This window comes from Quercus suber, unplaced genomic scaffold (genome assembly GCF_002906115.3).
Source record: "Quercus suber isolate HL8 unplaced genomic scaffold, Cork oak 2.0 scaffold_68, whole genome shotgun sequence".
In the NCBI taxonomy this organism is placed as follows: Eukaryota; Viridiplantae; Streptophyta; class Magnoliopsida; order Fagales; family Fagaceae; genus Quercus; species Quercus suber.
Genome location: NW_027069533.1, coordinates 1,537,434 through 1,552,988, shown reverse-complemented (window position 1 = coordinate 1,552,988; position 15,555 = coordinate 1,537,434). Strand labels below are relative to the sequence as shown.

Below are 15,555 nucleotides of genomic sequence, written 5' to 3'. Positions count from 1 at the left end.
AAAAAAAAAAAAAAAAAAAAAAAAAACCATACTATTCAATAATACCTGCGCAAGATTAACTAATTTTTCTTATTAAAAAAAAAAAAAAAAAAATGGTGTGCAAGCCTTGACATGTTGCGTAGAATATCAGAATATGTAAACTGCTAGTATGAATTACCATTTGGCTGCATTGTATTCTGTTTTAAGTTAAGAGTTCTTTTATTGCCTTGCATTACATTTGAAAACATGCAACTTAGAAGTCTTTTGAATGTTGCATTGTTTTTCTTGATTACAATGTAGGAGGGTGCTTGAGATAGAAGGAAAGAGTTCCAACACCGGGTAGTTTGGGCAGATAATTATTAGATAGAGATAGAGTTGTTATTTACTTATTTATTTATTTGTTGGAAGCTCCAATGGTAAGAGGACAAAGCCAAGTTTTAAGTTTTAACTTTGCTGCGTGCTCTGTTTTTGTTCTTATATTCAATTAACAACTTAACAAGAGGGTATAGATGACTCTAAATTAAACCGTTAAGTAAAGAAATTGAAACTGAAATGTTTTTGTTCTTTGCAGGCACGTTTCTTTTTTTCTTTTTTAACCTTTGGTCCTTCTAAATAATTTCAATTGATACTCCCTTAAGAATTGTGAAGTGCTGTCATTTGTAACTTCCAACTTCTTTGTGGTTTTGATGACTGAACTTCTGGGATGTCTTGGATGTTTGAATGGTTGCAATGATCTTCTTGCATCTGCTTAACAAAACATAGGGAGCCATGATGTATGACTTTGTGATATTTGCTTAATTCAAAAAAATTTGTAAATTTGTAATGCACAAATTTGCTGCGTTATTGACTTATAGTTTGTTAATGATAATAGAAATTTTACACTTAACCTTACTGGCAATATTAGTACACCAGAACTTTTGTTGTGGATTCATTATTTTGACAGATCTTATTTTGTTGTCCTTTTTTAACAAGCTAAACCTAAAGCAAAAGAGTTTAAGAACAAACCAATTCTAAACTACGACAAATTGGTTGAGTTTTATGGAAAAGATAGAGCAACTAAGGAACAAATCAAGATTGTGGTGAAATGTTCATAGTATTTTTTTTCTTTGTTTTTTGGATTTCATGCTTTTTTGTTTTTCCATGTTCTATTTGAGGGCTACACTGGAGGTTTACGTTGTGTTTTGCAAATAAATTTGGTCTTGTTTACAATAAAAACATCCACAGGAATTGTAATCATTCAAATAAATGACTGATTCTTTTTTTTTTTTTCTAAATATGCAATGTAGGCTATGTAGCAATGGTAGAATGAATCACATTTGTCATGAGCGACGGACTGAATAAGAAATAGCCAACCCATGAAGTTGATCACTCTTGGTGACTTTCATACCCTTTATATATATATATATATATATAATCTACAGCTTTTTTTTTTTTTAAAGAAATATATATTCTACAAATTAATATCAACTACTTCTATTGAACCTTTTTTGGTCACTAAGGAGCAGCGATGAAAACAAAAATTATTAATAATAAAACTGTACTAAATTATTAATAATAAAACTGTACTAAGGCATATAATTATTTAGTCTAACAAATTAATCAAATTAATCATAGGTTCTACTCTTTGTAATTTCTTTCTTTGTTGCAATGCAATTTATATTCCCTTTCAAAAAAAAAAAAAAAAAGTCAATGTTGCAAGTGTATTTTCAAATAGGGGTAAATCTGCTAATTTAAATATATTTATCATTTCTTCTTTTACCCATCCTATTTTTTAAAATATCCAAACAAGAGAAATGACTAATTATTCTCCTCCTCCTTACTTAATTTTAAAAATATCCAAACAAGATAGAGGATAATCATTTCTCTCTACTCTCTTTTCCTTCCAAACCTCCAAACATAGCATAAATGTAGAGAGTAAAAGCAAACTTTTTCACATTTAGGTAAAACAAGATACCTCAACTCGTAAAAAGTCGTGGAGGTGAAACAACTAACAATATACCATCAATGATGTACTTACATTTGGTGGAACCTAAGGCATTTCTAACCTCACATGAAACTAAAAGAAAAAGTTCTAGTAATACATGTTACATAACTAACATAACATTTACCACAACCATCTTACGTATCACTACAAATAACTGTTTATCACTTTTACATAAACTCACTACTTTTTCTCCATCACTCACAATCTACCATATGAACAGTTGTGACACAAATTATGCTATTTTATGTGGTCTTAGAATTTTTCAAAAAAATAATCAACTCCATCACATCAGGTATCATATCCAACATTTCTTGCACCCATCTATCTCCATACTAGAACTTAAAGGCAGCATATGTGTATCCCATGCCAAAACTGTGATCTCCAGCAAAAGCCAAAAACACATATAGAGGCAATAGGCACATGGAATCCACGCAATGCATGCTTATTCAAATGATAGATAAAACTAAATAAAGACGCAAGCATGCAATTTAATTTCCATCTTAGACCTTGGTGCAATGCGTTTGCTTGAAATATACAGTTTTCTTCACAAGGTCATAGCCTACCAACAAATTGGACTGGGCCAAGTTACCAAAGATGCTAATTTTTTTATTAGCAAGGAAAGCCGAGCACACAAGTTCTTCATTTATTTGAATGAAGGTTGTGGTTGGATTCAGCTTCACATCTGCACCGGTGAAATCAGCTGTGATAATAGGAATTTCTATAGAATCTGACGTGAGCTTGTAGCAAAAAGACTTAGAACGTGACTCGGGCCATCACTGGGCTCTAAATTAATTTCTTATGCTACTGCTGATTCAAACTTGGAGTAGAATTACCTCCAAAAAAAAAAAAAAAAAAAAAAACTTGGAGTAGAATTCCGTCGGCGACATTGTCAATGTTGTACCTAGGGCTGGCAAATGGGCGGGTTGGGTCATAAATGGATTGGGTGTGTAATTACCCATTTATCCATTTATGACCCGTTTATATATAAATTAATTATTCATTACCCGCCCAATCCATTTAATTAGTAATCCACTCATTTAACCCAATACGACTCAAATACTTTTAAAAGTTAAAATTAGTTGAATATCCTATTGACTTTCAAAATTACCAAAATACCCTTAAATACCCAAAATGACCCAAACACGCCTATACTTTCAAAATTACCAATATACCTTTGGACATCTAAAATACCCCTAGAATGATAAGTCTGAGCTTTTAGAAAAACCATTGGATTGATGAAATTGCCCATGCCCAGTAAGACACCAGAACCTATTCATTTCCTTCCCCTTCCCCAAAAATCTAATATAACTTGTACATTTTGACAAGTTTGGGATAGGACCAATGAATTGGTTCTTCTTTAGCACTTGGCACAGCGATGTCATCAACGACAATATATCAATAGTACCTAACAAGCCATTTTGCTGGTGGTTGAGCCAGAGGTTTTGAATCCTGAATCCTGCAAAGGATAAAGGTACAGTACCATTGAGATTGTTGTAAGAAAGTTGGAGGTCCTGAAGACTCGGTAAGGAACAAAAGAAATCTTGTAAAGGCCCAACAATGTTTGCGTTGCTAGCGTAGAAATTGACTAAACTAGTGGCCTAAGTTAACTCGGTGGGGATGGTCCAAGGTACAAGATTAAGGTTTTGGCTCAAGGTTAAGATCCGTAAGCTTGTGAGTCCTTGGAAGAAACGTGAAGGAATGGAGGTGAAATTGTTGTTGTCAAGGTAGAGTTTTTGGAGAGAAGTGAGGTTGGCAAGGGAGGGGATAGATCCAGAGAGAGAATTTCCATTGAGAGAAAGAGTGGTGAGTTGGGTGAGAGTGCCAAGATTGGAAGGAAGAGTACCATTGACATTGAAGTAGGAATGGCAACAGGTTGGGTTCGGGCTGGGTTTTTCCATACCCGGACCAGACCAGCGAGGCAAGACCTGTGGCCCGGACCCAGCCCGTTTAGGGTACCATATTTTTTCCCGAGGCCCAGACCGGTCCCAACCAGGCCCCGTTTAGAGATTGGGCCCAATTCATGGCCCAACCCAAAAAAAAAAAAAAAATTAAGCAACATTAAATAGGAATTAAAATGAACAAATCTGAGAATGCCATCCATCTCACGAACAATGCTTTTAAGCGACATTCTATTCTTACTATGTATCACATCAATCCTCCCCCATTGCCATACATTCAGCTACAAAGTGCAAACCCATACAAAACAAAATTATAAGACAACAACAAAATCATATATCAAATGAATTGATACAATATGCAAATTTTCATACATATAGTATGTGTGGTCGAAAACTACATGCGAAACCAGCCATGGCTTTGCACGGTAAAAAGAAAAAAGAAAAAATTTAGAACCAATTTTAAAACAAAAGACGGGTAGACTTAAGCGAATAATGAAAATGTAGACTCAAAAATCGCAGAATAACTAGGCAACCAACCTGTCCAGATACAAAAAAGAGAACAAACAAAACAAATCGGACCGAATCAGCTCAAAATCCAGAACATGCCTTTCTCGAATATCATTTCCACAAGTCACCGAGAAAACCCGTAGAATATCTGGATCCACAAACAAAGAGAGCAGAGTTTGCACCTGGGAGAAGATCACGAAAATAAGGATAGCTGACGGTGAAGATTCCGATGGTGACAGAGCTCACAGTCGTCGGTGAAGATTCTGACAGTCCATGGTATTTTGTCTTTGATCACAGAATGTTCGAAGTGTTTAAGGCTGCAGAGGAAGACGTGTCCGAGGTTTCCAGTGCCGAGGTGGCTGAGGAGTTTGAGGTGGAGCTTGTGGTCGAAGGAGAGGTCAGACATTAATGAGGGAGTGTGAGTTGCTGCTAAAGAGTGAAGAAATGAGGGATTAGGGTTTAGAATATAGGAATATATATATATATATGGGGTAATTTTGTAATTTTAGGGTACCGGGTTTTTAATCGGGCCAGGTCTCGGGTCAGGTCTTAAGTTTTTTTGATAAAACCTGAACCCGACCCAGACCCACTTCGGGTTTTTTTTAAAAACCCATACCTGACCCTATTCCTAATCAGACTGGGTAAAACCCGGCCCATTAGGGTCGGATCGGGCCGGGTACTTGCGGGTTGGGCAAAAATTGTCATACCTACATTGAAGGGTTTAGTGGGTATTTGTGGGTTTATTTAAATTTAGATTTTAGATGCGTTTAGTGAGTATTAGTGGATTTATCCATTTAGACCCATCTAATTAAATAATCAAATGGGTCTTTACTCATTTAACCCAAATATTAAAATGGGTTGGGTTAAGACTTATCCAAATAAGGTGGATAATGAGTGGGTTCATGGATATGGATAAAAATTGCCACCCCTAGTTGTACCTGAATCAATGATAATATTGCCCTCTAAGTCTTCACACTCAAAAGAACCGCTCAACTCCAATCTTTTGCTGCCAATGCTCATTGCTTCAAGTGTAATGTCCCAAGTTAAACAAAAAAAAAAGGTGTGGCCATATTTTTAGTGTCACACGCGCCCCCCACCATTCCCCACCACACATTCTCACACTATCACTTATCCTCTTGGCCAGCCATCCCTTTCTTCTTATTCTATTTTGTTTCTTTCTTTTCTCTCCAACACTTCTTTCACTCCCTCATTCTCCCACCGGTACACTCCACACCACCATCTCCACCATCATTTTTTTGGCAAGATCACCGGAAAATTCTTAAGAACCTCTAAGCACCTTCACATCTTTTATTTGAGATAGAAGTTTCTAATTTTTTTGATAGGATTTTCTACTGTTGCTTGAGGTTATTTTTATCTAAGCTTTGATAATGATACCCATGTAATTTATGAGTTTTGGAAATGATATTCATGTGTTTCTATGTATGGGTTTTGTATTAGTGGAATTATTAGATAAGTGGGTTTATAGTTTTTACAATGGTGACTATCTTAGTAGTGAAGATTTGGGGGGTTTTGGCTTTTTAAAGTGAAATAGATGGTGAATATAATTTTTATTGACTATTTAGAGCTAGTTTAAGATTCAAATTGTTTGTCTTGAACAATATTATGATTTTGATGTCATAGGTCTCTTGTTGATATTACATAAATCCTATGGAAACTACTTATAAATTGTTGAGGTTTTGATATTAGAGATAATACCTTAGATGATTCATGAGTATAATGGGAGTCTATGCCTTGTAAATAAATTGGTTGAGAGACTTTGGAAGTGGAAAATATTATTTGGGAGGCTAAATACTAGGCTTGCCTAATTAAGTGCTTATTTGGCAATTCCTAATTTGTAGCTAGATACAATTTCAAACTTTATGCTCATTGTGATAAGTTTGCTTGATATTGTTTAGTTCTAGCTAATCTCTTTTGGAGCTTGGAGAATTAGGCTTTTTCCAGGTTGCAATGTAAGTAGCTTTTTAATTGGAATTTTTTTTTTTTTTTTTTTGGGAAAATAACCATGATAAATAAACATTGTTTTTGGGTTAAACACATTTTGGAAAATTATTTGTGGAACTATGTTTTTTAAAAAAGTGTTGTGTTGTGACCCAACAATATATGATTATATATGAAAGAGCATCATGTTTAATATTGCATATGGGAAAATGCATGAATATTTGGATGACACGTTCTTCCCTACTACCCATGGGGAGAAGAGATTCCTTGATTATGTGTGAGTGAGGCTGCTGCCCATGGGGCCAAAAGACCACATGCAAAAGAGGTCCTATTTGACACGTTCCCCTTGTTGCCAATGGGAGGAGAGACAAAACCTTAAGGGTATGGGTGAGGCTGCTGCCCATGGGGTCGAGAGACTACATACCAAAGAGGACAATATCATGCTAGTTGTGAATGGGTAGATCCCCTGACTAGTCTATGTGATAGTGTGGTATATTTGTAATAAATTACCTGATGTTAGATTTTATGGCTTTGGAATTATATTGTTAGTGCTCACAGATTATGGTATATAGTTTCAAAGTATTTATTTTGAGAAACTTTGTGTTTCATTATTTAATCATTTTTCTCACATTATTATTGAAAATCATATTGCAATATTCAGTTAGGAATTTCTCAAACTAAATCATGCTTTGTAAACTGATCATCATCATGAAACTTCCATTTCTCCCACCCCTACTAATTATGCTACTTACTGGGCTCTGTCTCATCCCATTTACAAACTTTTTTAGAGTAGGCAACGGTCATTTTGAGACAAGTTTTATGGCTAGCAATAGTTAGACTAACTACTGATGGAGGCTGGACTTTTGTGATGAAGATATTTAGATGATGGATATCATAGAGTAGACTTGACTAATTCTTTCTTATATTATAATGGTTATAGCTTTATTTCACTGATGGGACAAGTTAATGATATGTAATTTTATTTAGGGTAAATTGTGTATTTGGTCTCTATCTTGTGCACCATATTTCAATTTGATCCCTAACTTTTCTAATAGGCCACAAACTAAATGACCCCTTGTGATTAAACCAATTAATTAATTAGCCAAGTTATTAATTAATCAATTTATCATGCAATTGCGTGGAAGCACAAACAAATCACCAAACAACTAAATATGCAGCGAAAATTAAATGACACGTTGATTTGTTTACGAATGGGGAAAACCCTTGCGACGAAAACCCCATCGGGTAATTTTCAGGTCACCACTCCCAAAACTCTACTATTATCAAATCAAGCGATTACAAGTAAAGGAATCCTAAGTACCTTACCAACCTACAATTGAACCCTTACCCCAATATCCAATTGGACTTGATCTGTAGTGATAGTTCCCCCTTTTGATGCACAGCTCCCAAGTACGTGACTAACCAATGCACGGATCCCAGTACGCGACTTCAAATACCAACTTAGAAGGAAAGGTTGGCTGCAAAGTTCTTCAGTTCATCCTACACAATGAAGATCAGGAAGATGCTTGGTTACAAAACCCTTTGGTGCAAATACACAACAACTTCTTCAGAGAAGATGAACTAGGTCAAGAACTTCGTCTTTGATCACAAATTGCTTGAACAGAGTTTGCTCAATGCTTGTGCAACTTGTGTCTTCTTTGACGGCTCTTAAAACAATCCTTTTATATGTCTAGGGTTAGGAGCAAAGAAGGCCCAAAGACACATTCACATATCCCAAGAAATCAGATCAGAAAATCTGATTTTATAAATCTCTACAGATAGCAGGTGTCGAGGAGCTATCGAGCAGGTGTCGAGCTTTAATGATTTTGCACTTCAGCTTGTTTTTCTTGGACAGACTTGATGACTTCAACACTTGATCTTGAAACCTTGTTTCTTGAAGTATTAAAAACACCTAAAACTACCCAATTACAAGTAGAGCGCGTTTTGGTCAAAGGATTAGCCAATTTACATAAATAAGTGACATATGTTCTTAACAAGTGAAAACACATATGTCCTAACATTTTCATCAAGGCATATCTTGTGTGAAACATAAATAAATAGATTACATACAAGTATAAGAATCATGTGTATAAAGATAGAAAAGAAACAACACATGTAGAGAAAGGTAAAAGAAACATACATCCACATATAATAAATATAAGTACAATGTATGTAAAACTGGTCACAAGACCTAATGTACAAGAACAATGTATCTAAAAAGAAAGAAAAGAAAAGATACATCATAACCTCACTACATCCCTCAAATATCAACACTCCCCTTAACAAAAATGTCATATACTAACTCTCCCCCTTAACCCAAAACTACTCCCCTTTTTTGTCACGAGTGACAAAGAGTAGAGTGTCATGTAGACATCTCATCAGTAGAGCTAGCATTTCCATCATCATCCAAAGCATTATCGTCATCACCATCATCATCATCATCAGAGTCGAAACCTGCTAAAGGAGGTGGTGAAGGAGTAGCCTCAGAAGCAAAACCACCCATGGTCGCCTGCTGTCGTGCAATACGACCAACATGAACATTCACCTAATACAACTCAGTGGAGAGTGTATCGAGGCGAGCATCCATGCGCTGCAGCTACGCCATGATGTCTCCAAGAGATACATCGCCCATAGAGGAAGAAGGAGTAGATGTAGATGAAGCAGATCTAGATGGAGCTGAACGGGAGGGAGGAGTGGAATCCGTCTGTCTCGACCTAAACTGAGCCTCACTACGTTTTACAGTAGCGGCATCTATGGCACAAATGTATGTGAAGTGGTCGGACACTGGAAAAAAGATAGAAAAATGGCGTAAGATCCTCGTGATAGCGGAAAGAAAGATGAGCTTGTCTCAGGACGCCGAATCTAAGTGAACATCTATGATAGAAAGAATGAAATGAAAAGTGAAATCTATAGTCAGATGCTCAAGAAGAGATAACAAAAATCGAGCACAAGGCTCTGTGATAGAGTTGTAGTGAGAGAGTGGATGGAGTACAAAAGTCATCACCATGTTTAAGAATCTAGGACCTTTAGCAAAAGGTCTACATGATGTATACTGATGTTCGCCCCAATCAGCGGGGCGCTCACAAAAAGCAGAGATGAGCTCATCTTTGGACACAGTCCTCAGACGCTCACAAGAAGGATAGTCAGGAAACTCTATCCTAGAACCCTAAGTACATCTGCAACTAGCTGCGATGTGACAGGGATGTGCATACCTCGAACGCGAGTGAAAAAGAGAGGTACTGAACGATCGATCCCGTGCATGTTGGAGTAGAACTCCTAAATGAGCACAAGAGGACAAGTGACCAGGACGTCACACAGTGACTCCCATCCCCTACTGTGAATGACAGAGGGAAGGTCAATGTCGGCGAAGTCTGCCAAAATGACTTGGCGTTCCGAATGAACACCTCGTCCAGAAAAATTCCTTTAGGCTTTCATGTGGACTGCCACCTAGGCTTTCATGTGGACTGCCACCTAGGCTTTCATGTCCACATGAACACCTCGTCCAGAAAAATGACTTGGCGTTCCGAAAATGCCTTGTAGGCATCTCCATCACGGAACTGAAGATTAAGAGGAGCAGAATAAGAAGAGGAAGAAGCTCTAGAACGCAGAGGGTTCCAAGCAGGAGTGGATTTACGTTTAGGTGCCATAGATACTACTAATGTAAACAGAATGAGAAAGAGATAAAGAAGGAGACAATCAGAAAAGTCCCAAAACAATTCACATATATCAAATATATTGAACAACGAGTACGTATGCATGGCGAATGCATGAACATGTGACATGCAAGGGAAAAACATCATGGGCTCAGCCCAATCCAATCCTAGTAGCACACAAACATATAACACACATCTAAATGCATGTAAATACCATTCTAATGCACATGAAATGCAATGTATGACATTTTGAACACATTTAAGTGAAAACCCAACCTAAAATTTCAAGAAAAACTTATTAATTTTGAAAAACCCCAAAAATTTTTAAAACCCCAAAACCTAAGATTCAAAACATGAAATGCATGAATTATGAGGGAAAGAGAGATCATACCAAGTGATTTGAAGTAAGGAAGGGCCGAAAATCACGTGGATTGAAGATTTGGAGTGAGAAAAAGGAGTTTGGGATATGAACAGCCACGAACAGATCGAAAGAGATCGAGAAAATGAGAACCGGATCGCGACAGAAGCTTATATAAGAGCTTTAGTAATTCTCAACAGCTAAGGTGTTGAGATGTGTCGAGACAGCTATCGAGGAAAGTGTCGAGAAAATGCACGTCGACAGCTAAAGGTGTGGAGAAGGTGTCAAGGAATGAACACCAGAACCAAGAACAGAAGCTCGATCAATCGACAAGGTATTGAGGAGGCAGGAGATTTCTCGATCGATCCATCAGGTGTCGAAGAGGTGTCAAGATTGTGATAAGAAAAAGACTTGAGAAGCTCGACAGATACCAAGGTGTCGAGGAGGTGTCGAGCCAGCAGTTAAAAGCAGTTTTTCGAGAAGTGAAAAACACAGATATGAATGTAATCCAACATGAACCTCAACCAATGATCCAATCAACATATTGAGCTCTCAAAAACATCTATCAACAAATATTTTCAAGCACATGGATCACCAGAAACACACACACACACAAAACAAGTCTAACCAATTTTATTTTTCAAAAACAAGTCAAGACAGTTTAGTGAGCATACATTAGCACATGTAAATACTTGTGATGGCCAAATCACATTGTACCTGCATATGTATCAATAGTAGCAAAGAATATTGCGTGTTGTGTGTGAAAAACATCGCAAGGTTGCATATGTGTATACATGTTATGACAATCTGAGATATGAGAAAATAACTTTAACTCACACACAATCATAACTGTTTGATGGGAACTATCACCTTCAAGGTACATCCTATAACTCCCACATCTCCTAGAAAACACGCTTGCAATCATATTTAAAGCATTTTAATCTTTTTGCTTTATATTTTCTTTGCATATTTTCTTTTAAGCATATCATGCATGGGCATATAAAAGAGAGAAAAGAAATACCCTATGCCGAAGCATACAGATGTCTTTGACACTGCACTTTTGCTATGCCGAAACATACAGGTGTCTATGAGACTGCACTTTTGCTATGCCGAAGCATACAAGTGTCATACTATGATTAGCGGGCAACAGTGGTGAGATGGTTATTTATGCCTTTCTCTTAGGACTTTCTAATCCTACCCATCAAAAAGAGTGATATGAGTGTTAAGTTTTAAGAGATAACTTAATCTTACTCATCACAAACAAGAGCCACAAAGCACACTTGCTTAGTTGTGCATAGAGATGCTCATCTAAGCTACAAAAGATACAAAATTTAGAAAACTTTGTTTCAATGGCCATCCAATGTACACAAGTACCAAAGTACACAAAACACACATTGTTTTTGTATTTTCTATTTTTTTCAATTTTTATTTTATTTTTTATATCAAAAACAAAATAAACAAAACTGAAAATAAAAAAACAAAAACATGTTATCAAAGCAAAGTATAAAACTAGATGCAAATGCATGAGGAAGAGGAATAAGAGAAGGAGATCAATCCATGGAGATGACACCAATGTTTTGACGAAGGAATTCAAAACGTTTGCTGTCAAGAGGTTTGGTGAACAAGTCAGCCTTCTGATCATCAGTGTGGATAAACTCAAAAGTGAGAGTACCATCTTCGACAAGCTCCCTAATGAAGTGATGTCGAATCTCTATGTGTTTGGTTCTAGAATGTTGAACCGGGTTCTTAGAGATATTGATGGAGAAGTGATGTCGAATCTCTATGTGTTTGGTTCTAGAATGTTGAACCGGGTTCTTAGAGATATTGATGGCACTGGTATTGTCACAGTAAATAGTGAGATGCTCTTGACAAATACCATAATCATGAAGGAGTTTTTGCATCTAGAGAAGTTGGGTGCAGCAGTTACCGGCAGCGATGTACTCAGCTTCTGCAGTGGATAAGGAGATGGAGTTCTGCTTTTTGCGCATCCAAGAGACAAGATTGTTACCCACATAAAAACAACCCCCCGAAGTACTCTTTCTATCATCAGCATTACCAGCCCAATCAGCATCAGAGTACCCAGCTAAGACACTATTAGTGTCTTTGCTATACCACACTCCGAACTCAGCAGTGGTTTTGACATACTTTATAATTCTTTTTAAAGCAGTCATGTGAGATTCTTTGGGGTTAGCCTGATATCTAGCACACACACCAACACTATAACTAATGTCAAGTCTACTAGCAGTAAGGTAAAGAAGACTACCTATCATGCTTCTATAGAGAGAAGGATCAACACTCTTACCTAACAAGTCTACAGTGAGTTTAACATTAGGGCTCATAGGGGTTCTAACAGAACTAGCAGATTCTAAACCAAACTTTTTCACAAGATTCTTAGCATTTTTAGATTGAGAAAGGAATATACCTAAATCTTGTTGGCGAATCTGCAATCCTAGGAAGTGAGTCAACTCTCCAATCATGCTCATCTCGAACTCGGCTTGCATGAGTTTTGAGAAGCCATGAGCAAGTTCATCCTTAGTCGACCCAAAGATGATATCATCAACATAGACTTGAGCAACTATCAACTCACCATCTTCCTTTTTGATGAAGAGAGTTTGATCAGCCTTCCCTCTTGTGAACCCATGTGACACCAGATATTGTGTGAGTCTATCATACCAGGCTCTAGGAGCTTGCTTCAACCCATAAGGTGCCTTTTTAAGGTACATCACATGATTTGGAAAGTGTGGATCAATGAATCCTTTTGGTTGAGCCATATAGACATCCTCTTTGAGTAACCCATTCTAGAAAGCAGTCTTTACATCCATCTGATAAAGTTTGAAATTTAGCTAACATGCTAGGGCAAGAAGAATTCTGATTGACTCCATTCGGGCAACTGGGGCAAATGTTTCATCATAGTCTACTCCTTCCATTTGCAAGTATCCTTGAGCCACAAGTCGAGCCTTGTTACGAATCACATTGCCTTCTTCATCAGTCTTGTTGCGGAATATCCACTTTGTACCGATGATGTGTTCACCTTCCGGTCTAGGTACTAGAGTCCAAACATCATTCCTCTGAAACTGAAGTAATTCATCATGCATTGCTTCAACCCAACTCTCATCTTGTAATGCTTCCTCAACTTTCTTAGGTTCAACCTGTGACAAGTAGCAGGAATAAGACACAAAGTTAGCAACACATTTATCAACTGTGCATTTCCTTAATGTGAGTTCATTCATGTCTCCCACAATAACTTCTGGAGGATGATTTAATTTGATTCTAGATGAAGGTCCCTTCATTTCATGAAATTCAGACTCTGGTGAAATGAGTAAGTCTTTAGGGTCTTCCACAATGCTAAAAGTACTGGGAGTACTTGGAAATGCAGGTTCTTGTTCAGTAATGTCTTGAACTTCCCTAGGCTCAGGAGGAAGAATTTCTTTGGAGAGTCCCTCAATGCCTCTCTCAGAACTGGACTCTGAGGACTCATCAATGACGACATTTACTATCTCCATTACCCTCATGGTTCTTTTGTTGTACACCCGATAAGCCTTGCTTGTAGAAGAATAGCCCAGAAATATGCCATCATCGCTCCAAGAGTCAAACTTTCCCACATTCTCTCTATCCTTGAGAATGAAGCAAGTACTTCCAAAGATTCTGAAGTACTTCACATTTGGCTTTCTTCCTTTCCACAACTCATAGGGAGTCTTTTTGGTACCGGGTCTAAAGTATACCCTATTAACCGTATGACATGCAGTGTTTATGGCTTCTCCCCACAAGTTTCTAGCCATATCTTTGTTATGTAGCATGGCTCTGGCTATCTTTTGAATAACCCTATTCTTCCTTTCTACCACACCATTTTGCTGAGGCGTAATAGGAGTAGAGAATTCTTGAGATATACCCGATCTTATGCAGAAAGACTCCATGTATGAGTTCTCGAATTCCTTCCCATGGTCACTTCGAATTCGATCAATCTTTAGGCTCTTTTCATTCTACAGTCTTGTGAATAAAGCCTCAATGTGCTCAGGAGCATCAGACTTGAATCGTAGTAGAATGACCCAAGTGTATCTAATAAAGTCGTCTACCACAACCATGATGTATCTCTTACCCTCAAGAGACTCGGTTCTGATTGGACCCATAAGATCTAAATGTAACAGCTCCAATGGTCTGGATGTAGCTGATGTCTGAGTGCTTGGATGCTTAGCTTTCGTCTGTTTTCCAAGCTAACATGGTCCACACACCACATTGCTTATTCTACTAAGCTTTAGTATCCCCAAGACTGATTCATGCTTAGATACAATAGATAGATGCTTGTAACTAGCATGTCCCATTCGTTGATGCCATAGATCTTCATTAGGCAAATGAATGCTATTACACACAATATCAGCATCAGGAACCAATCCATAGCAGTTGTCCAAAGTGCGAACCCCACTAATGAGCTTCTTTCCAGACTCATCCATGAGAAGACACTTTCCCTTTGAGAATAGCACCATGAAGTCTTGATCACATATCTGACTTATGCTCAATAGGTTCACCCTTAGACCTTCTACATAAAGAACATTTGCAATGTCCGGCAGTCCTGGCAGAGATATGATTCCTTTCCCTTTAATCTGTGACTTGCTTCCATCACCAAAGGTAACATTGCCACCTTTCTTAGACTCAAAGACCTTAAAGAGAGATCTGTCTCCAGTCATGTGTCTTGAGCAACCACTGTCAAGATACCATAGACATTTGTCGATCACTTTGAATGCAGACTTCATCATGAAACATACTTCATGCTTAGATGACAAATCAGAGGGAATGGTTCTTTTTCTCAACTGCCTTTTATAAGCTAAGCCTTTAACTTTCACTCTTCTCAAACGAACTCCATTGCACATTTTCATTCTGAGATAGTCTAGTTTCTTCTTAGCCAAACTGAGATCTTTTCCAATAGTCATCATAAGAGAATTCAAATAACTTTTAAACTTGTATTTTCTAAGACACTCAAACAAATAGTGATTAGAAAAACAAGATGTATTTGAAAACAAAGATCTCTTCAACCGGTTACAGCCATGACAACAGGGGTCAATGGATCAACACAACAAAGATTAAACCTAATCAGAGTGTGCCTGCTCTGATACCACTTGATAGGCCACAAACTGAATGACCCTTTGTGATTAAACCAATTAATTAATTAGCCAAGTTATTAATTAATCAATTTATCATGCAATTGCGTGGAAGCACAAACAA

The 15,555-nt window shown here is 37.3% G+C and overlaps 1 protein-coding gene across 1 annotated transcript; it reads right to left on the bottom strand.

Annotated features, from left to right (window-relative positions):
• Positions 1-9,806: 9,806 nt before the first annotated feature.
• On the bottom strand, positions 9,807-12,839 carry LOC136067351 (uncharacterized mitochondrial protein AtMg00810-like). The gene is made up of 2 exons (XM_065773078.1): positions 12,266-12,839; positions 9,807-9,979 (listed from the first exon to the last, which is right to left on the bottom strand). The coding sequence occupies exons 1-2, from the start codon at positions 12,837-12,839 to the stop codon at positions 9,807-9,809; spliced, it is 747 nt and encodes a 248-aa protein (XP_065629150.1).
• Between the last annotated feature and the right edge of the window lie 2,716 nt (positions 12,840-15,555).